General features: G+C 42.9%; 1 protein-coding gene across 1 annotated transcript in view; it reads right to left on the reverse strand.

Moving 5' to 3' along the window:
• The window catches only part of LOC118357737 (glutamate receptor ionotropic, NMDA 2C-like), a 94,802-nt gene that overhangs the window by 13,668 nt on the left and 58,432 nt on the right, over positions 1–22,702 (reverse strand). The window contains exons 9-12 of the mRNA XM_052478436.1: positions 19,107–19,275; positions 16,756–16,909; positions 14,368–14,493; positions 8,735–8,964 (exon numbers count right to left, since the gene is read on the reverse strand). Of these exons, the coding sequence (XP_052334396.1) occupies positions 8,735–8,964; positions 14,368–14,493; positions 16,756–16,909; positions 19,107–19,275 (679 nt within the window). The remainder of the gene's footprint in view (positions 1–8,734; positions 8,965–14,367; positions 14,494–16,755; positions 16,910–19,106; positions 19,276–22,702) is intronic.

The following is a 22,702-nucleotide window of genomic DNA, read 5'->3' on the forward strand; positions in this document are numbered from 1 at the left end:
GCACTCACTACCAAAGCGAGGTCCATACAGAAATGGTTTGTCGAACTTGACTGGCCTGCACGAAGCCCTGACCTCAACTCCATCTAACACCTTTGGGATGAACTGGAACGGCGACTGCGAGCCAGGCCTAATCGCCCAAAATCAGTGCCGACCTCACGAATGCTTGTGGCTAAATGGAAGCAAGTTCCCGCAGCAATGTTTCAACATCTAGTAGAAAGTATTCCAGAGGAGTGTAGGCTGTTATAGCAGCAAAGGGGGACCAACTCCATATTATTGCCCATGATTTTGGAATGAGATGTTCGACGAGCAGGTGTCCACATACTTTTGGTCATATAGTGTACTTCTGAATATTTTGTATTTTGTATTACACTGGTCTGAACAACACTCCAATGTGGTATTTCAGAGCCCTTGCCCTTTTCCACATTTTGTTACATTACAACCTTATTCTGATATTGATTAAATCGTTTTTTTCTTCATCAATCTACACACAATACCCCATAATGACAAAGTAAAAACAGGTTTGTGTATTAAAAAATGTAAGCACAATGTTCAGGGCCATACAATTTGTCCATTGTACAGTATACAGCCTACAATGAACTGTACCACAGTATCCATTCTCAGACTTTCTCCTTCCCACCTTCAACAACCTGTTTGCTCTCTGAACTGGCTTATATTGGTTGTGTCGCATCATTTGAGACAGGTTACATCTATTTTGAGTGGTTGTGTTCAATCAATGACATATGTTCTCTATTTGTATTTGATTGTTGCCACTTGTGTTTACCAGTATCGATGACATGTCCATTGGAATGCAGAATGTGTTTTGAGAATGAGAATGTGTTTAGAGATTTGCTGAAAAGTCTAAGTGAGATCTGCAAATTGTGTTTTACCATGTGAAATGGTTTAAGGTATTAACAACAGACTGCATAATTAGCTAAATGAGTCCAGGCAACTGAGAACTTTGTTCAAACAATGGGTTTTAGTGTTTTAGCAATTGAGAAAAACTGTAACAGTACTGACTGCTAAATAGATTTTGACTGGTTGCAGGCCAATGGTGACTTTAAAACAGTTACAGAGTTTAATGGCTGTGATAGAAGAAAAGCTAGCTAGCCAGCTATTGTCGTTCTTTTAACGCAACGTAACGTAATCAACACTGCTAGCTAGCCAGCTAGCCCCGAATAGCTGCACTGTAGAAACTATTACACTCAACGGAACGACTTGATTAGTGTAGTGTCAACAACGCAGCCACTGCCAGCTAGCCTACTTCGGCAGTACTGTATCATTTTAATCAGTTTAGTCAATAAGATTCTTGCTACGTAAGCTCAACTTTCTGAACATTCGAGACGTGTAGTCCACTTGTCATTCCAATCTCCTTGCATTAGCGTAGCCTCTTCTGTAGCCTGTCAACTATGTGTCTGTCTATCCCTGTTCTCTCCTCTCTGCACAGACCATACAAAAGCTCCACACCGCGTGGCCGCGGCCACCTAATCTGGTGGTCCCAGCGCGCACGACCCACGTGGAGTTCCAGGTCTCCGGTAGCCTCTGGAACTGCCGATCTGAGGCCAACAAGGCAGAGTTCATCTCAGCCTATGCCTCCCTCCAGTCCCTCGACTTCTTGGCACTGACGGAAACATGGATCACCACAGATAACACTGCTACTCCTACTGCTCTCTCCTCGTCCGCCCACGTGTTCTCGCACACCCCGAGAGCTTCTGGTCAGCGGGGTGGTGGCACCGGGATCCTCATCTCTCCCAAGTGGTCATTCTCTCTTTCTCCCCTTACCCATCTGTCTATCGCCTCCTTTGAATTCCATGCTGTCACAGTTACCAGCCCTTTCAAGCTTAACATCCTTATCATTTATCACCCTCCAGGTTCCCTCGGAGAGTTCATCAATGAGCTTGATGCCTTGATAAGCTCCTTTCCTGAGGACGGCTCACCTCTCACAGTTCTGGGCGACTTTAACCTCCCCACGTCTACCTTTGACTCATTCCTCTCTGCCTCCTTCTTTCCACTCCTCTCCTCTTTTGACCTCACCCTCTCACCTTTTCCCCCCTACTCACAAGGCAGGCAATACGCTCGACCTCATCTTTACTAGATGCTGTTCTTCCACTAACGTCATTGCAACTCCCCTCCAAGTCTCCGACCACTACCTTGTATCCTTTTCCCTCTAGCTCTCATCCAACACTTTCCACACTGCCCCTACTCGGATGGTATCGCGCCGTCCCAACCTTCGCTCTCTCTCCCCCGCTACTCTCTCCTCTTCCATCCTATCATCTCTTCCCTCTGCTCAAACCTTCTCCAACCTATCTCCTGATTCTGCCTCCTCAACCCTCCTCTCCTCCCTTTCTTCATCCTTTGACTCTCTATGTCCCCTATCCTCCAGGCCGGCTCGGTCCTCCCCTCCCGCTCCGTGGCTCGACGACTCATTGCGAGCTCACAGAACAGGGCTCCGGGCAGCCGAGCGGAAATGGAGGAAAACTCGCCTCCCTGCGGACCTGGCATCCTTTCACTCCCTCCTCTCTACATTTTCCTCCTCTGTCTCTGCTGCTAAAGCCACTTTCTACCACTCTAAATTCCAAGCATCTGCCTCTAACCCTAGGAAGCTCTTTGCCACCTTCTCCTCCCTCCTGAATCCTCCTCCCCCCCCCCTCCTCCCTCTCTGCAGATGACTTCGTCAACCATTTTGAAAAGAAGGTCGACGACATCCGATCCTTGTTTGCTAAGTCAAACGACACCGCTGGTTCTGCTCACACTGCCCTACCCTGTGCTCTGACCTCTTTCTCCCCTCTCTCTCCAGATGAAATCTCGCGTCTTGTGACGGCCGGCCGCCCAACAACCTGCCCGCTTGACCCTATCCCCTCCTCTCTTCTCCAGACCATTTCCGGAGACCTTAATATATAATATAATAATATAATAATAATAATATAATAATATAATAATATATAATAATATATATATGCCATTTTCTCCCTTACCTCACCTCGCTCATCAACTCATCCCTGACCGCTGGCTACGTCCCTTCCGTCTTCAAGAGAGCGAGAGTTGCACCCCTTCTGAAAAAACCTACACTCGATCCCTCCGATGTCAACAACTACAGACCAGTATCCCTTCTTTCTTTTCTCTCCAAAACTCTTGAACGTGCCGTCCTTGGCCAGCTCTACCGCTATCTCTCTCAGAATGACCTTCTTGATCCAAATCAGTCAGGTTTCAAGACTAGTCATTCAACTGAGACTGCTCTTCTCTGCATCACGGAGGCGCTCCGCACTGCTAAAGCTAACTCTCTCTCCTCTGCTCTCATCCTTCTAGACCTATCGGCTGCCTTCGATACTATGAACCATCAGATCCTCCTCTCCACCCTCTCCGAGTTGGGCATCTCCGGCGCGGCCCACGCTTGATTGCGTCCTACCTGACAGGTCGCTCCTACCAGGTGGCGTGGCGAGAATCTGTCTCCTCACCACGCGCTCTCACCACTGGTGTCCCCAGGGCTCTGTTCTAGGCCCTCTCCTATTCTCGCTATACACCAAGTCACTTGGCTCTGTCATAACCTCACATGGTCTCTCCTATCATTGCTATGCAGACGACACACAATTAATCTTCTCCTTTCCCCCTTCTGATGACCAGGTGGCGAATCGCATCTCTGCATGTCTGGCAGACATATCAGTGTGGATGACGGATCACCACCTCAAGCTGAACCTCGGCAAGACGGAGCTGCTCTTCCTCCCGGGGAAGGACTGCCCGTTCCATGATCTCGCCATCACGGTTGACAACTCCATTGTGTCCTCCTCCCAGAGCGCTAAGAACCTTGGCGTGATCCTGGACAACACCCTGTCGTTCTCAACTAACATCAAGGCGGTGGCCCGTTCCTGTAGGTTCATGCTCTACAACATCCGCAGAGTACGACCCTGCCTCACACAGGAAGCGGCGCAGGTCCTAATCCAGGCACTTGTCATCTCCCGTCTGGATTACTGCAACTCGCTGTTGGCTGGGCTCCCTGCCTGTGCCATTAAACCCCTACAACTCATCCAGAACGCCGCAGCCCGTCTGGTGTTCAACCTTCCCAAGTTCTCTCACGTCACCCCGCTCCTCCACTCTCACCACTGGCTTCCAGTTGAAGCTCGCATCCGCTACAAGACCATGGTGCTTGCCTACGGAGCTGTGAGGGGAACGGCACCTCAGTACCTCCAGGCTCTGATCAGGCCCTACACCCAAACAAGGGCACCTCTGGCCTGCTCAGCCCAGTCAAAACTGTTCGCTGCTCTGGCCCCCCAATGGTGGAACAAACTCCCTCACGACGCCAGGACAGCGGAGTCAATCACCACCTTCCGGAGACACCTGAAACCCCACCTCTTTAAGGAATACCTAGGATAGGATAAGTAATCCTTCTCACCCCCCCCTTAAAATATTTAGATGCACTATTGTAAAGTGGCTGTTCCACTGGATGTCATAAGGTGAATGCACCAATTTGTAAGTCGCTCTGGATAAGAGCGTCTGCTAAATGACTTAAATGTAAATGTAAAGAAAACTGAGGATGGATCAACAACATTGTAGTTACTCCACAATACTATCCTAATTGACAGAATGAAAAGAACAAAGCCTGTACGGAATAAATGTATTCCAAAACATGAATCCTGTTTGCAACAAGGCACTAAAGTAATTCTGAAAAAAATATTGCTAAGCAATTAACTTTTTGTCCTGAATAGAACATTTTATGTTTGGGGCAAATCCAATACAACACATTACTGAGTACCACTCTCCATATTTCCAAGCATAGTGGTGGCTGCATCATGTTATGGGTGTGCTTGATTCTAACATGTTGACTCAGAGGGTTGAATACTTATTTAATCAAATTATATTTGTGTTTTAGTTTTCATGATTTGTTTTACAAATGCTAGAATTTTTCTTCCACTTTGACATTGGAGTATTTTGTGTGGACTGTTCAGAAAAAGACAATGAAATCCATTTTAATCCCACTTATGTCATGCCTTGGTCTTAGTATTTTGTGTTTTCTTTATTTATTTGGTCAGGCCAGGGTGTGACATGGGTTTATTTTGTGGTGTGTTTTTGTATTGGGGTTTTAGTAGGAATTGGGATTGTGGCTGAGTAGGGTTGTCTAGGAAAGTCTATGGTTGCCTGAGGCGGTTCTTAATCAGAGGCAGGTGATTATCGTTGTCTCTGATTGGGAATCATATTTAGGCAGCCATATTCTTTGAGTGTTTCGTGGGTGATTGTTCCTGTCTCTGTGTTAGTTTTCACCAGATAGGCTGTATAGGTTTTCACTTTCCATTTGTTGTTTTTGTATTGTTCGTGTTTTTTTTGTCATTAAAGATGTATCGTAACTAACTAACCACGCTGCATTTTGGTCCGACTCTCCTTCAACGGAAGAAAACCGTAACAACTTAGTAATGAAATGTGTAATAAGTCAAGGGTGTGAATACTTTCTGAAGGCACAGTACATGTATTTTAATTAAATTAAAATATATATTTTCATACATTGGTCTTTAGGATATTTTGTAGTTGTATTTTGTAGTTTGTAATTTATGCCCATCCCTGGCTACGATCCACCGGGTCAGATCAGAAGACTGGAAGCATGGCTTAGTAGGGGCATGGCTTTAGGCAAGTTATTTTTGGCCACCCATGAGTGCAAATGTCATCCCAGATCATCTGTTCTGTTGTATTGTCAATATATTGTAAGGTTGAGTACTGACACTTTTGTATTTTAATAAGGCTTTCAAAGTGTATGAGTGCCTTAAATGCTGGGAAGGGTACCACTTTGATATAATGTAATTTATTAATAAATCCTCATGGGGATAGGGCTGTCTACTGCCCCCGCTGGAGTAATTGCGTGCCCATAGTAAACATAATTTTTTTTTGTCAAAAGTTGCTAATATATGCAAATAAAAAATATTATTGAATAGAAAACACTCTAAAGCTTCTAAAACCGTTTAAATTATGTCTGTATGTAAAGCAGAACTCTCAGGGCGGTCATTCTCCCAAACTCTCTCTTGTGATCAGAAAAGTTGGCCCAACTTTGACGTCATCGCCCCCACCCTCCCAAGCAGTTACAGTTCTGGGAACAGTCTCTCTGCCTTCAGCGCGATCTCAGCTTTCAATGGGGCTTCTCATTGTGAGAATCGCGCGCTCACGAGAGTTTTGGCTGGCCGAAATCTTTCAGTCACGCGTACATTTCAACCGAAATGTGTCGTTTTTGAGAACCGAAAGACACAGACTGCAAAACTAAAAGCTGTTTTTGGTAAGTATAATTCCTTCCAGGTCTTTTGATGGAAGAACAGCAAAGGTAAGGGAATATTTATGTGGTAAATTTGGGTTTATGTGGACTCCAAGATAGAGGAGCCATAATGCTACTTTTTGAGCGCCGACTCATAGTATAGCCTAGTGAACGAAACCTGTAACGTTAAAAATAAATGTAACACAGCGATTGCATTCAGAAGAAGTGTATCTAACTATATATATGTAGAACATGCATATTTAGTCAAAGTTTATGATGTGTATTCCTTGTTAGCTGACGTTATCTGCCGGAGCTATCGTCATTTCTCAGGACATTTGAATAGCATTTTTTGAACGATGCATCATTGTAAACAGAGATTTATGGATATATATAGCATATTATTGAAAAAAACATAAATGTACTGTGTAACATGTTATATTACTGTCATCTGATGAAGATTTCAAAAGGTTAGTGAAATTATTTTTCTTTTAATCCTGCGTTTGTTGATTGCATATTTCTTCCAACTTGGCTATGCAAATGAGCTATGTCTGCGGTGGTGGTTTGACATAAATATGTGCTATGTTTTCGCCGTAAAACATTTTAGAAATCTGACTTGCTGGGTAGATAAACAAGTTGTTTATCTTTCATTTGAGCTATTGGACTTGTTAATGTGTGGAGGTTAAATATTTTTTGGAATATTTTTGCGTTCCATGCGCCACCTTCCAGCTGAACGTGGGGGGGTGTTCCAAATTTGGAACCCTAGTCCCCTTCTGGTTTAAGCAACATTTTAATTTGCAGTGTACAAATTTAACATGATGAACAGGAATGACATTTACTCTCACGGTTGGCCTAAAATAACTATCTGAAAGCCACACTCTCAATAGGCTATGCCTTTGAATTACCCAAACATGGGTCATTTTATACTTTCATGTGGGCCTTAAAGTCTTATAACTGTCATTTTATTGTCCTAATATAAAATGAATAACATCTTCATTCAAAGACTTTCACACAGGGGTACCAATTCCAATATTTGGAAATGTATAGGTTCTTGATGAACTCATACTGTTATGTACACCTCTTTAAAGCTACAAAACTATCAGCTCAAAATTGTAATGCAATGACAATACCACAGACAAGACAAACCTGACTGACATTTACACTCATGGGTGTCCAAAAATAGCTATCTGAAAGCCACACCCCTACTTAGCCACGCCTCCAGTCTTCTGATCTGGCCTGCTGGGTCATTGCCAGGGATGGGAATAAATTACAAATTACAATTACAAAATACCGAAAGACCAATGTATCAAAATAAAAAATATAAAATACCGTTGCAAGAATTTCATTGAATTAAAAGCCTTGTATTTTGTATTTTAAAATACAAAACTAAATTTGCAAGTAGCCAGCCGATCAGCAACAATATCCTGTGTGGTTGTGGAAACGTCTTACTTGCTTTGACTGTGATATGTTGTTGTTTGTCTACCTTAGCTGCATGCACTCTGGATAATTCTAAATGACCGAAAGCTTGTTAGAGTAACTCAGCATGCTTTCCAATTGTTTATTTTTACATATACATTTATATTTAGTTCATTTAGCAGATGCTATTATCACACCATAGCACCATCAGACTTCTGATACCAATGTTGGGTGAAAGGGTACCACAAAATTGTGAACCGCTATAAAAAAAGTATTTTGAAATACAGAAATTACAGCTTTCAAGAGTATCTTACTACAAATTATATTGTGTTGTTCAGCCCAGTGTAATACAAAACGCACAATACTCAGAAGTAATTGGAATATGTATTTCAAATATATGTAACAGACATACTGCCAATCTGGTCATAGCTCAATAACCCAACTAAGTGCCCCAACTGCTGGGTCAAAAATATATATTTACCCAGCAATGGATTGTTCACACAGCATTTTTTTTAGTGTAGTACTTCAACTCAGGGCCGTTTGGCCAAGTCAGGTCAGAGTTGAGAGGATTCAGAGTGCAGGATGGATGAAACCTTTGACAGAACCACACAGAACCCAGACGCTCATGAAACTCAATTAAAGTGTAAACAAAAACTCTCCATTATAAGCTGTTAGTATTGACCTTCAGATCCCTGTGAAGATGGATGGACCTCTCTACAATAAGATCCTGTGTGTGTGTGTGTTCACTGTCTGAAAATAATATAATATTGTCTCAACACATCCCCTGAGGCCCTGGCTTTCTCTCTCTCTCTGTATCTATTCTTTGTTTATTTGTTTCTCGCTCTCATACTCTGAAGTGAAGTTTGTCGCTTGCCATTTTCCTCTTCTGTGATTACGCTGAGGAATAACGAGCCAAATGACGAAGATTGTGTGTGTGTGCGTGTGCGTGTGCGTGTGCGTGTGCGTGTGTGTGTGTGTGTGTGTGTGTGTGAATGCTATGGTCTGACAGGGAGAATCGTTGACAGGACGAGCCCAGAGAGGACAGTTATCAGGATGGATGGATTGATGGATGACTCAGGGATTGATTAGTTGTCCTACCTTCTTGTCAGACAGTCCAGACACAGTGTCTATGTACTGCTCCTGGATCATGAAGGCAGCCAGGTTGGCAGTGTAGGAGGCCAGGAAGATGACAGCGAAGAAGGCCCACACCAACACCATGATCTTACTGGTTGTGCCTTTAGGGTTCTCAATGGGGACTGAGTTATTGAACACGATGCCCCACAGTAGCCACACTGACTTCCCTATGGTGAAGGTAGGACCTCCGGGCGCTGGGGGGGGGGGAGCAGAGATGGGCAGTATTTTTATTACATATACACTACCGGTCAGAAGTTTTAGTACACCTACTCATTCAAGGGTTTTTCTTTATTTTTACTATTTTATACATTGTAGAATAATAGTGAGGACATCAAAACTACGAAATAACACATGTGGACTCATGCTGTAACCAAAAAAGTGTTGAACAATCTAAATGTATTTTATATTTGAGATTCTTCAAATAGCCACCCTTTGCCTTGATGACAGCTTTGAACACTATTGGCATTCTCTCAACAAGCTTCACCTGGAATGCTTGTCCAACAGTCTTGAAGGAGTTCCCACATATGCTGAGCACTTGTTGGCTGCTTTTCCTTCACTCTGCTGTCCAACTCATCCCAAACCATCTCAATTTGGTTTAGGTCAGGTGATTGTGGAGGCCAGATCATCTGATGCAGCATTCCATCAATCTCCTTGGTAAAATAGCCCTTACACAACCTGCAGGTGTGTTTTGGGTCATTGTCCTGTTGAAAAACAAATGATAGTCCCACTAAGCCCAAACCAGATGTGGATGGTGTATCGCTGCAGAATGCTGCGGTAGCCATGCTGGTTAAGTGTGCCTGGTCACCAGCCAAGCACCCCCACACCATAACACCTACTCCTCCATGCTTTATGGTGGGAAATACATGTGGAGATCCTCCGTTCATCCACACCACGTCTCACAAAGACATGGCAGTTGGAACCAAAAATCTCCTATTTGGACCAGACCAAACAACAAATTTCCACTGGTCTAATGTCCATTGCACGAGTTTCTTGGCCCAAGCAAGTCTCTTCTTATTATTGGTGTTCTTTAGTAGTGGTTTCTTTGCAGCAATTCAACCATGAAGGCCTGATTCACACAGTCTCCTCTGAACAGTTGATGTTGAGATGTGTCTGTTACTTCAACTCTGTGAAATATTCATTTGGGCTGCAATTTCTGAGGCTGATAACTCTAATGAGCGTATCCTCTGCTGCAGAGATAACTCTGGGTCTTCCATTCCTGTGGCGGTCCTCATGAGAGCCAGTAGAGAGCTCATAGAGCTTGATGGTTTTTGCGACTGCATTTGAAGAAACTATCGAAGTTCTTAACATTTTCCATATTGACTGACCTTCATGTCTTAAAATTAAAGTAATGATGGACTGTCATTTCTCTTTGCTTATTAGAGCTGTTCTTGCCATAATATGGACTTGATCTTTTACCAAATATGATTCTTCTGTACACCCCCCTACCCTGTCACAACACAACTTATTGTCTCAAACACATTAAGAAGGAAAGAAATTCCACAAATGAACTTTTTAAGAAGGCACACATGTTACTTGAAATGAATTCCAGGTGACTACCTCATGCAGCAGGTTGAGATAATGCCAAGAGTGTTCAAAGCTGACATCAAGACAAAGGGTGGTGTAACGGCGTTCTTCGTTTGTCGAAAGAGAGTCGGACCGAAATGCAGCGTGGTTGTTACTCATGATCTTTAATGAAGGATCGCGATACATGAACATAACTTATACAAATACAAAACAACAAAACGGAACGTGAAACCTAATTACAGCCTATCTGGTGAACACTACACAGAGACAGGAACAATCACCCACGAAATACAAAGTGAAACCCGGGCTACCTAAATACGGTTCCCCATCAGAGACAACAAGAATCACCTGACTCTGATTGAGAACCGCCTCAGGCAGCCAAGCCTATACTAGACACACCCCTAATCAACCGCAATCCCAATGCCTACAAAAAAAACAATACGACAATACAATAACCCCATGTCACACCCTGGCCTGAACAAATAATTAAAGAAAACACAAAAATACTAAGACCAATGCGTGACAGGTGGCTATTTGAAGAATCTGAAATATAATATATATTTTGATTTGTTTAACAATTTTTGGTTACTACATGATTCCATATGTGTTATTTAATTGTTTTTATGTTTTCACTATTATTCTACAATGTATAAAATAGTTTAAAAAAATAAGAAAAACCCTTGAATGAGTAGGTGTTCTAAAACTTTTGACCGGTAGTGTATTTGAAATACATATTTGAATTATTTCTGAGTATTTTTTTATTTGAATTACACTGGGCTGAACTACACTCCAATGTATTTTGTATTTTCAAAATTCTGTCATTTTGTATTTTCAAAATACAAAACACTTTACATTACCATTGAGAGCTAGAGGAGAGGGAGGTGGAGATTAGATGTTTGGTTAATAAACCCAAGGTATCATAACAGCCTCATTAGCAGATGTTCAATTGGATGAATGATCAATGCTCCCAAGATTCAGTGTTGTTGATGTGTTTCATGAAACATAATCCTTATATGTCCATGTTCCTATACTGTTGATGACAGAATCATGAATTTCCAATTAGCTTATTTCTATAGGCCACTCCTATCCCTTATAGAGAGCTGAATAGGTCAAACTTATATAGTGTTTCTATTCATAGGTCGTTCCCTAACCCATCACTCTACCCAGCAGCATTAGCGATCCTCTCAGCATTAGCCTAGCCACTGAAAGGTTAGACATTAGCCTGCCTCCACCTGGTCTGTATCATGTTGTGGAAGACAGCATTAGCCTCTAACTGTGTGTCGTGTTGGGGAACACTGCGCTTGCCGCTAGCCTGCTTCTAGCTGTGTGTCGTGTTGGGGAACACACCCTAAGTCCATCCATCTTGCTCATCTTAGCGGAGACACATCCATCTCCGTCAGATTAGCCTAGCGACAAACGTTAATTAAACCAGGAAGTGACCTTTCAGACAGTGAGACGAGAGCGAGCTTTGGCATCTCGGCATGCTGGGATTGAATAGCCATCTTCGTTTTGTGTATGGCTATACCCCACAGTCTTCCGGGGACTCTCTGTAGGACATTCTGTTTCATAACCTGTAAAGCAGGCTTCCCCAACAGGTGGCCCGTGGGTCGACTTCCTTCAGTGGGTGATTTTATTTGGCTCCCCAAGTTGTCCGAAATATACAGTACCAGTCAAAAGTTTGGACACACCAACTCATTCCAGGTTTTTCTTTATTATTACTATTTTATACATTGTAGAATAATAGTGAAGACATCACAACTACGAAATAACACATATGGAATCATGTAGTAACCAAAACAGTATTAAACAAATCTAAATATATTTTATATTTGAGATTCTTCAAAGTAGCCGCACTTTCCCTTGAGAGCTTTGTACACGCTTGGCATTCTCTCAACCAGCTTCATGAGAAAGTCACCTGGAATGCATTGTGCCAGTCAGGTATGTTGTGACAAGGTATGGGTGGTATACAGAAGATAACCATGTTTGGTAAAAGATCAAGTCCATATTATGGCAAGAACAGCTCAAATAAGCAAAGAGAAATGACAGTCCACCACTACTTTAAGACATGAAGGTCGGCCAATCTGGAACATTTCAAGAACTTTGAAGGTTTCTTCAAGTGCAGTCGCAAAAACCATCAAGCCTAATGATGAAACTGGCTCTCATGAGGACCGACCACAGGAAAGGAAGACCGAGAGTTACCTCTACTGCAGAGGATAAGTTCATTAGAGTTACCAGCCTCAGAAATTGCAGCCCAAATAAATGCTTCACAAAGTTCAAGTAAAAGACACATCTCAACATCAACTGTTCAGAAGAGACTGTGTGAATCAGGCCTTCATGGCCAAAGTGCTGCAAAGAAACCACAATTAAAGGACACCAATAAGAAGAAGAGACTTGCCTGGGCCATGAAACATGAGCAATGGACATTAAACTGGTGAAATTCTGTCCTTTGGTCTGATGAGTTCAACTTTTAGATTTTTGGTTCCAACCACTGTGTCCTTGTGAGACGCAGAGTAAGTGAATTGATGATCTCCGCATGTGTGGTTCCCACCGTAAAGCATGAGGTGTGATAGTGTGGGGATGCTTTGCTGGTGACACTGTCAGTGAATGATTTATTTTTATTTTTACTTTATTTAACCAGGCAAGTCAGTTAAGAACATATTCTTATTTTCAATGACGGCCTGGGAACAGTGGGTTAACTGCCTGTTCAGGGGCAGAATGACAGATTTGTTCCTTGTCAGCTCGGGGGTTTGAACTTGCAACCTTCCGGTTACGAGTCCAACACTCTAACCACTAGGCTACGCTGCCGCCCCGAGAATGCCAAGCGTTATAAATCAAGGCACACTTAACCAGCATGGCAACCACAGCATTCTGCAGAAATACGCCATCCCATCTGGTTTGGGCTTAATGGGTGTTTTTCAACAGGAAAATGACCCAAAACACACCTCCAGAATGTTTATGGGCTATTTTTCCATTTGATTGATGGAGTGCTGTATCAGATGGCCTGGCCTCGATTGAGATGGTTTGGGATGAGTCGGACAGCAGAGTGAAGGAAGAGCAGCCAACAAGTGCTTAGCATATGTGAGAACTCCTTCAAGACTGGAAAAGCATTCCAGGTGAAGCTGGTTGAGAGAATGCCAAGAGAGTGCAAAGCTGTCATCAAGGCAAAGGGTGGCTACTTTGAAGAATCTCAAATCTAAAATATATTTTGATATGTTTAACCATTTTTGGGGTATTACATGATTCCACATGTGTTATTTCATAGTTTTGATGTCTTTACTTTTAATCTACAATGCAGAAAATAGTACAAATACATTAAAACCTTTGAATGAATAGGTGTGTCCAACCTTCTGGCTGGTACTGTCTATATACAGTTGAAGTCAGAAGTTTACATGCACCTTAGGCAAATACATTTAAATTCAGTTTTTCAAAATTCCTGACATCCAGATAAAAATTATCTGTCTTAGGTCAGTTAGGATCACCACTTTATTTTAAGAATGTGAAATGTAAGAACATTAGTAGAGAGAAAGATTTATTTCAGCTTGTATTTCTTTCATCACATTCCCAGCGGGTCAGAAGTTTACATACACTCAATTAGTATTTGGTAGCATTGCCTTTAAAATGTTTAACTTGGGTCAATGTTTAACTTGGGTTGGACACTGGTGTAACTGAGTCAGGTTTGTAGGCCTCCTTGCTAGCATACCCTTTTTTCAGTTCTGCCCACAAATTTTCAAGTGGAAAATTCCAATGTTGTAGCAAAATGGCTTAAGGACAACAAAGTCAAGGTATTAGATTGGCCATCACAAAGCCCTGACCTCAATCCTCTAGAAAATTTGTGGCAGAACTGAAAAAGCGTTTGCGGGCAAGGAGGCCTACAAACCTGACTCAGTTACACCAGCTCTGTCAGGAGGAATGGGCCAAAATCCACCCAATTGATTGTGGATAGCTTGTGGAAGGCTACCCGAACCGTTTGACCCAAGTTAAAAACCTTAAAGGCAACTGAGTTTGAACCTGGGTCTCCTGTGTTAGCCCTCTGAGCTAAATCCAGGCTAGCAGACAGGTTTGTCTCAACTCACCTTTGGCACTGACCAAGCTTCGGTTGTACCCGACAGGACTGAAGTACTCAAACACGAATACAGTCACAGCGACCACGGTCAGGCACATTACAAACATCATCACCCACACCGCTGGGCTATAGGGCTCTAGTGGAGAGGATGAGAGTCAATGAGGGGAGGGAGGGCAAAAGAGAGAAGGAGTGAGAGACATCTTTCTTTTCAGGTATTTTGGACTGGCCAATAATGGCTAACAATGTCTTCTGCATAGTCTCTAAAGAAGAATTAACGGTAATCATGGGATTCTTAATCCATTCCTTTGGTTGTCGTGTTAGCTTTTGTACTGCCAGGCTCAAACAAGGTAATTATCATACAGTGGGGCAAAAAAAGTATTTAGTCAGCCACCAATTGTGCAAGTTCTCCCACTTAAAAAGATGAGAGAGGACGTTAATTTTCATCATAGGTACACTTCAACTATGACAGACAAAATGAGAAAAAAATCCAGAAAATCACATTGTAGGATTTTTTATGAAATTATTTGCAAATTATGGTGGAAAATAAGTATTTGGTCACCTACAAACAAGCAAGATTTCTGGCTCTCACAGACCTGTAACTTCTTATTTAAGAGGCTCCTCTGTCCTCCACTCTTTGCCTGTATTAATGGCACCTGTTTGAACTTATCAGTATAAAAGACACCTGTCCACAACCTCAAACAGTCACACTCCAAACTCCACTATGGCCAAGACCAAAGAGCTGTCAAAGGACACCATAAACAAAATTGTAGACCTGCACCATCCTGGGAAGACTGAATCTGCAATAGGTAAGCAGCTTGGTTTGAAGAAATCAACTGTGGGAGCAATTATTAGGAAATGTAAGACATACAAGATCACTGATAATCTCCCTCAATCTGGGGCTCTACGCAAGATCTCACCCCGTGGGGTCAAAATGATCACAAGAACGGTGAGCAAAAATCCCAAAACCACACGGGGGAACCTAGTGAATGACCTGCAGAGAACTGGGACCAAAGTAACAAAGCCTGCCATCAGTAACACATTACGCCGCCAGGGACTCAAATCCTGTAGTGCCAGACGTGTCCCCCTGCTTAAGCCAGTACATGTCCAGGACCATCTGAAGTTTGCTAGAGAGCATTTGGATGATCCAGAAGAAGATTGGGAGAATGTCATATGGTCAGATGAAACCAAAATAGAACTTTTTGGTAAAAACTCAACTCGTCGTGTTTGGAGGAGAAAGAATGCTGAGTTGAATCCAAAGAACACCATACCTACTGTGAAGCATGGGGGTGGAAACATCATGCTTTGGAGCTGTTTTTCTGCAAAGGGACCAGGACGACTGATCCGTGTAAAGGTAAGGATGAATGGGGCCATGTATCATGAGATTTTAAGTGAAAACCTCCTTCCACCATAAAGATGAAACGTGGCTGGGTCTTTCAGCATGACAATGATCCCAAACACACTGCCCGGGCAACGAAGAAGTGGCTTCGTAAGAAGCATTTCAAGGTCCTGTGTGGCCTAGCCAGTCTCCAGATCTCAACCCCATAGAAAATCTTTGGAGGGAGTTGAAAGTCTGTGTTGTCCAGCAACAGCCCCAAAACATCACTGTTCTAGAGGAGATCTGCATGGAGGAATGGGCCAAAATACCAGCAACAGTGTGTGAAAGCCTTGTGAAGACTGACAGAAAACGTTTGCCCTCTGTCATTGCCAACAAAGGGTATATAACAAAGTATTGAGATAAACTTTTGTTATTGACCAAATACTTATTTTCCACCATAATTTGCAAATAAATTCATTAAAAATCCTACAATGTGATTTTCTGGATTTTTTTTTTCATTTTGTCTGTCATAGTTGAAGTGTACCTATGATGAAAATTACAGGCCTCTCTAATCTTTTTAAGTGGGAGAACATGCACAATTGGTGGCTGACTAAATACTTTTTTGCCCCACTGTAATTTGAAGATCAGGGAGAGAAGAGGCAGAGATAAAAAAAATTATTCATTTTAACATGGGAAAATATCCAGCAACTTGTTTTCATTTTGATTTTGTTGTTTCGGGGTTTATGTGGGATTTAGTCATATCTGCGGGATAAAACTTTAATCTAAAGTTTCCTAAAGCAGAAAAAACAGACCACTGAGACAGAACTCAGTAAAGTAGGCCACACACACACACGTTTGTGCTCACTGAGCGTTGCCATGGGAGCTAGCGGTCCTGCTGCATCCATGGGGAGAGGCATCATAGCAGACAAAACAGGTAAATTACTATTAGGCACACATCTAGGATCATCTTGTCTTCCCCATATCCTAATGATAGCTATTGGAGTAATTCAACTAAACCGACCTCAGATCAAATTATATTTACATTATCTCAAGTCAATCAATTAATCAATCCTACTATCTCACCAAGGAAGGCGGAGGGGGAGACAGTCCCATTGCTACGGGCAACCATGACGCTGATGCCCGTCTCAACGAAGGGCACGGAGAAGTCGATGATCTCAGAACGCTCCTCATTTATGGTGAGAGAACCTATGGCCATGTCTGCTTTCCTATAGAACACCTGGGAGAGGAGAGGGTGAGGAATGAGACAGGGTGAGGAAAAGAGAGTGTCAGGTTGATACAAGTACATCTTTACATTATACAACTGACAATAGGATTTACCCTACATAATCCCACTGTTAACGTGCAGTTCAGATTTTCGCATGTTGTTACATTACAGCCTTATTCTAAAATGCATTAAATAAAAAATGTCATCATCAATCTACACACAATATGCCATAACGACAAAGCGAAAACTGGTTTATAGAAATGTTGGCTAATTTATTAAAAATAAAAAACAGAAATAACTCATTTACATAAGTATTCAGACCCTTTGCTATGAGACTCGAAATTGAGCTCAGATGCATCCAGGTTCCATTGATCATCCATGAGATGTTTCTACAACTTGATTGGAGTCCACCTGTGGTAAATGTAATTGATTGGACATGATTTGGAAAGGCACACACCTGTCTATTTAAGGTCCCACAGTTGACAGTGCATGTCAGAGCAAAAACCAAACCATAAGGTCAAAAGAAATGTCAGCAGAGCTCTGAGACAGGATTGTATCTAGGCACAGATCTGGGGAAGGGTACCAAAACATTTCTGCAGCATTGAAGGTCCCCTAGAAAACAGTGGCCTCCATCATTCTTAAATGGAAGAAGTTTGGAACCACCAAGACTCTTTCTAGACCTGGCAGCCCGGCCAAACTGAGCAATCGGGGAAGAAGGGCCTTGGTCGGGGAGGTGGCAAAGAACCTGATGGTCACTCTGACAGAGCTCCAGAGTTCCTCTGTGGAGATGGGAGAACCTTCCAGAACGACAACCATCTCTGCAGCACTCTACCCATCAGGCCTTTATGGTAGAGTGGCCAGACAGAAGCCACTCCTCAGTAAAAGGCACATGACAGGTCGCTTGGAGTAAAGGGCTCTCTCTACTGTAAAGGACTCTCAGACAATGAGAAACAAGATTCTCTGGTCTGATGAAACCAAGATTGAACTCTTTTACTGATTGCCAAGCACTATCCTTACAGTGAAGCATGGTGGTGGCAGCATCATGCTGTGGGGATGTTTTTCAGTGGCAGGGACTGGGAAACCAGTTAGGATCGAGGGAAAGATGAATGGAGCAATGCACAAAGAGTTCCTTGATGAAAACCTGCCGCAGAGCGCTCAGGACCTCAGACTTGGGCGAAGGTTCACCTTCCAACGGGACAACAACCCTAAGCACACAGCCAACAGAACGCAGAACACAGGACTGTCTCTGAATTTCCTTAAGTGGCCCAGCCAGACCCTGGACTTGAACCAAGATTGAACATCTCTGCAGAAACCTGAAAATAGCTGTGCAGTGACCTAACAGAGCTTGAGAGGATCTGCAGAGAAACTAATTATGGGGTATTGTGTGTAGATTGAGGGAACAAAACGATTGAGTCATTTTCAGAAGAAGGCTGTAACGTAACAAAATTTGGAAAAAGTCAAGGGGTCTGAATACTTTCCGAACGCGCTGTATATAAGAATTGCACACTATGGTATTTTTCTCTAGAATTACCTAAAAAAAACACATACAAAGTATTGAGCCTCTGGGCAGAGGAATGCAGGCAGTGATGTTCTCATGAGAAACACCTGTTAAGGCGTACGCCTTAGGATGCAACTGTGTTTGATGTGTGTGTTTTGCATCTTCAGCACCATATGTGCATGTCCTCATACACCATTGCCTAGTTAAAATGCACCATCAAAGAGATAGGCAGAGCTCCTGTACACCTACCCAGGTTACCACTGCCACTGACCACTGCCTCTTTTTCTCTCCTGCTCCCATGGAACACACAGCACATAGTTAGGAGTTGGAGCATTGTAGCTATTTATGGAGAAGCTAGTTTATATTCCAATTGTTATCGTTCTGGGATTTGAAACAGCAGCATTCCAAGCTACTGGTACACCTCTCGAGCCTCTATGCTACCCACCACCTCTGCCCGAGCACAGACATCTCCTGTAATGTTCTGCACTCCTGGTCCTGGAAAACTCCTGGGTGTGCAGGCTTTTGTCCCAGGCCAGCACTAACACACTTGATGACACTAATCAACGGACCGTGAAAGCCTTGATAAGTGTAATCAAGTGTGCTATCAGAATGCCAGTGGAGCTTTTACCCCATTGCTTACACCTACGGATTACTCTCAGATCCCCATAGACTAGGGTTTGATATGGGGTTTGGCATTAGTGTTCCTCTCACCTCTCCGATCATGCCGTTCCAGATGCCACTGATCATCTTTCCGTGTTTCCCGTTAGTGACCAGGTAGAGGTCGTAGGAGAACTTAATGGTGCGAGACAGCTTCTTCAGAATGTCTATACAGAATCCCTTACAGCAGAGCTTGTTGTAGGGCTCCGAGTGGCCCACAATACTGTAGGGAGAGGAGGAGCACACACACAGAACAGAGATTAGTCAATTCTTCAGTGACCTGAGATATTGCAGAGATCGACCCACACAGAGAGAGAGAGAGAGAAAGAACGTAGGTGAAGCATGATACGTTTTTGGAGAAAGAAGAAGAACTCCTAATTGACCTAATAGGTCCTATTATTGACCTCCCAAACAGCAGGAACACAGTGAGTCCTGATGGCTGAAGATGTGAGACATATCAGATCAATAAGCTAAACAGCATCATAGCAGAGCAAAGAGCAAACTGTACTCTGTACTAATGACTGGGACCTGGTCTGCAGACACGAACGACAACAGTAAATCGGTATCCCCCAGACACACACACACACACACACACACACACACACATAATCACACACACGCAAACAAGCGTGCGCATACACACAAACAGAGACAGAGATGCACGCACGCAGTCAGAGGGGCAGGCATGCACGCACGCACACACACACACACACACACACACACACACACACACACACACACACACACACACACACACACACACACACACACACACACACACACACACACACACACACACACACACACACACACACACACACACACACACACACACACTTAGTCCAGTCTGAAACCTTGGATGTCTGAGGGCCGGAGACAGACTCTAAACACAGGCCATTAGGGTGTTTGGAGGAACACTGACACACACACACACAGAGCGGTGATGATCCGTCACCTCCAGCCTCCCCTCAACCCCACTGTCTAATGATGTGTAGGTAGAGGGGGAGGACAGAGAGAGAGGGATGAAAGAGAGGGGATGGTTGTTGTTGTTTGACCTAGAGTAAACAGGTCTGTCCCCGTCTCCCTCATCTCACCAGCCTGGGCTAAACGCTGCAGGTTAAGAGCTCTGAGTTAGGGTGTTCTAATGTGTGTGTGTGTGTGTGTGTGTGTGTGTGTGTGTGTGTGTGTGTGTGTGTGTGTGTGTGTGTGTGTGTGTGTGTGTGTGTGTGTGTGTGTGTGTGTGTGTGTGTGTGTGTATGCTACACAACAAAAAAACTGCTTCCTCTATCTCCCCCCAACACTACACGCTCACACACAGACACACCTGAGGATTAGCGATGGCTCTGTGGCTCCAGGGTTCTTCCCTGAGACTACAGCAGTATGAAACAATGTGAACAGAGGGAGGAAATCTAAAGCTATAACACACAAATAAACATCCTTTGCTATGAGGAAGGAAGACAGAGAATGGTGGAGAAAGAAATAATGAGGAAGGAAGATTGAGAACATATGTTTCAGTGGGGAGATTGCCAGTGGTGTACCCTTAGGTATGTGATGCTAATACCTATGGCTCGATTGCAACCAACAGGCAGAATTGAACGCAGTCCTGCAGGTTACCGCTGGATTCCTTAAAACGCTACGAATGGGAGATGACTAAGCTTGATTGCAACAAAAAAATCAGTTGATCTCTCGTTGTTACCATGTCAAGTGATTATGATACCATATAGCTGGTCTAGATTCTCTACTACCGCCCCGAATGAATTATCACCCAATCAGAAGCATCAGAAATCAAGGCTGATTGATGTATAAGAAGATAGAAGTATTAGCCCTCATTTCATTCAAATGCTTCACCTTAAATGGCAAAATAAAATGATAATTGCCTTTCAATGTATAACGTAAATGACTACATTTTCATTTGATAAACAAATATAGATTATATGACTCAATCATGATTTACTTGATATTGTTGCAAATTTCTAATATGGACTGTCCAGGGATATTTTACCCTCAATCTTGATATGACCATATCAGACAATTTTATTTTAAAGGCCGTTGCATTTCATGGAGAGCATAAATTGGAGACAAATAAAATAATTAAGAATAGGCTACACCTTCAACATATTTTTTTTCCCATTCATACAACGTGTCAGGAAAATTGCCACAGTAGATTTGTCATGGTAGAAAAGGAAATACTTTGTTTCAGTCGTCAAATAGATACATCACTCTTAGTCTGCTCATCTCACTGATCATCCCCAAAGCCAACACCCCATTTGGCCGCCTTTCCTTCCAGTTCTCTGCTGCCAGTGACTGGAACGAATTGCAAAAATGGCTGAAGTTGGAGACTTTTATTTCCCTCACCAACTTTAAACATCAACTATCTGAGCAGCTAACCGATCACTGCAGCTGTACATAGTCCATTTGTAAATAGCCCACCCAATCTACCTACCTCATCCCCATACTGTTTTTATTTTGTTTACTTTTCTGCTCTTTTGCACACCAGTATCTCTACTTGCACATCATCATCTGCTAATTTATCACTCCAGTGTTAATCTGCTAAATTGTAATTATTCGCTCCTATGGCCTATTTATTGCCTACCTCCTCATGCCTTTTGCACACACTGTATATAGACTTTATTTTCTCTACTGTGTCATTGACTTGTTTGTTATTGGCTTGTTTATTGTTTACTCCATGTGTAACTCTGTGTTGTTCTCTGTCACACTGCTTTGCTTTATCTTGGCCAGGTCGCAGTTGCAAACGAGAACTTGTTCTCAACTAGCCTACCTGGTTAAATAAAGGTGGAGAAAAAAAATAGCAAGATTAAAATGTTCCGATGATAATTACCCACCAGAGAACAAATGTTGGTTGGAATCAGGACTAAAAGATAACCCCGAAATCCGCGTTATGCAGATGTTTAACAGTGGTGGACGATGGTTGCAATTGAGATCAGTTGTGCGGGTGGTTTTAGCTCGTATCGAGAGTTTAACGAGAGCTGGTGATAATCTCGTGGCCATCAATTGTTGCAATTGTCCCAAAGCTTCTACATAACTAAACTAAGGTCTTACAGTACTGCACTTGAATATTCTGCCATCGCAATACAACTCTCGCGCTCTCTGGGCGTCCCCAAACCAGTTCTGCTCGCAGGTATACGCCGACTACATTGCAATCAAATACCCACACGTGGACAAGTTAGGATTCTACCCAGACAAAGCATAGTACAGCATGTAGGATCACGCAGCAATAGCATCACTGTTGCGGCTCGCCCACAGTCAGTTAGAAGAGAGGGTGCTTTTGACTGTGCCTTAAAGAAGGGTTAGCTGACAATTTCACGAAAACGGTGCACACGCTTAAAATGGGGCAGAAGTCTGTGTGTTGTGATTTGGGATGGGCCAGATAGCTAGCAACGATGACAAGATGTTGCCATGTGGTGAATCGTGGGTGTGGCTTGTTTCAGATGGTATCAAGAACAAGATGAAACTATGTCTTGATTTGAAGTGTTTTTACTGATGTCACATCTATGCTAATATGGCTCAAATTTGCTAGTAACGACAGTATACTGGTGTATTTGACACAAGTGCTCATTGTGCAAATGTATTTATTTTCAAACATTTGAGACTAAATATAGTTTACATGTCAACAATCTAAGCCAACTCTG

This window comes from Oncorhynchus keta, chromosome 24 (assembly GCF_023373465.1).
Source record: "Oncorhynchus keta strain PuntledgeMale-10-30-2019 chromosome 24, Oket_V2, whole genome shotgun sequence".
NCBI lineage: Eukaryota > Metazoa > Chordata > Actinopteri > Salmoniformes > Salmonidae > Oncorhynchus > Oncorhynchus keta.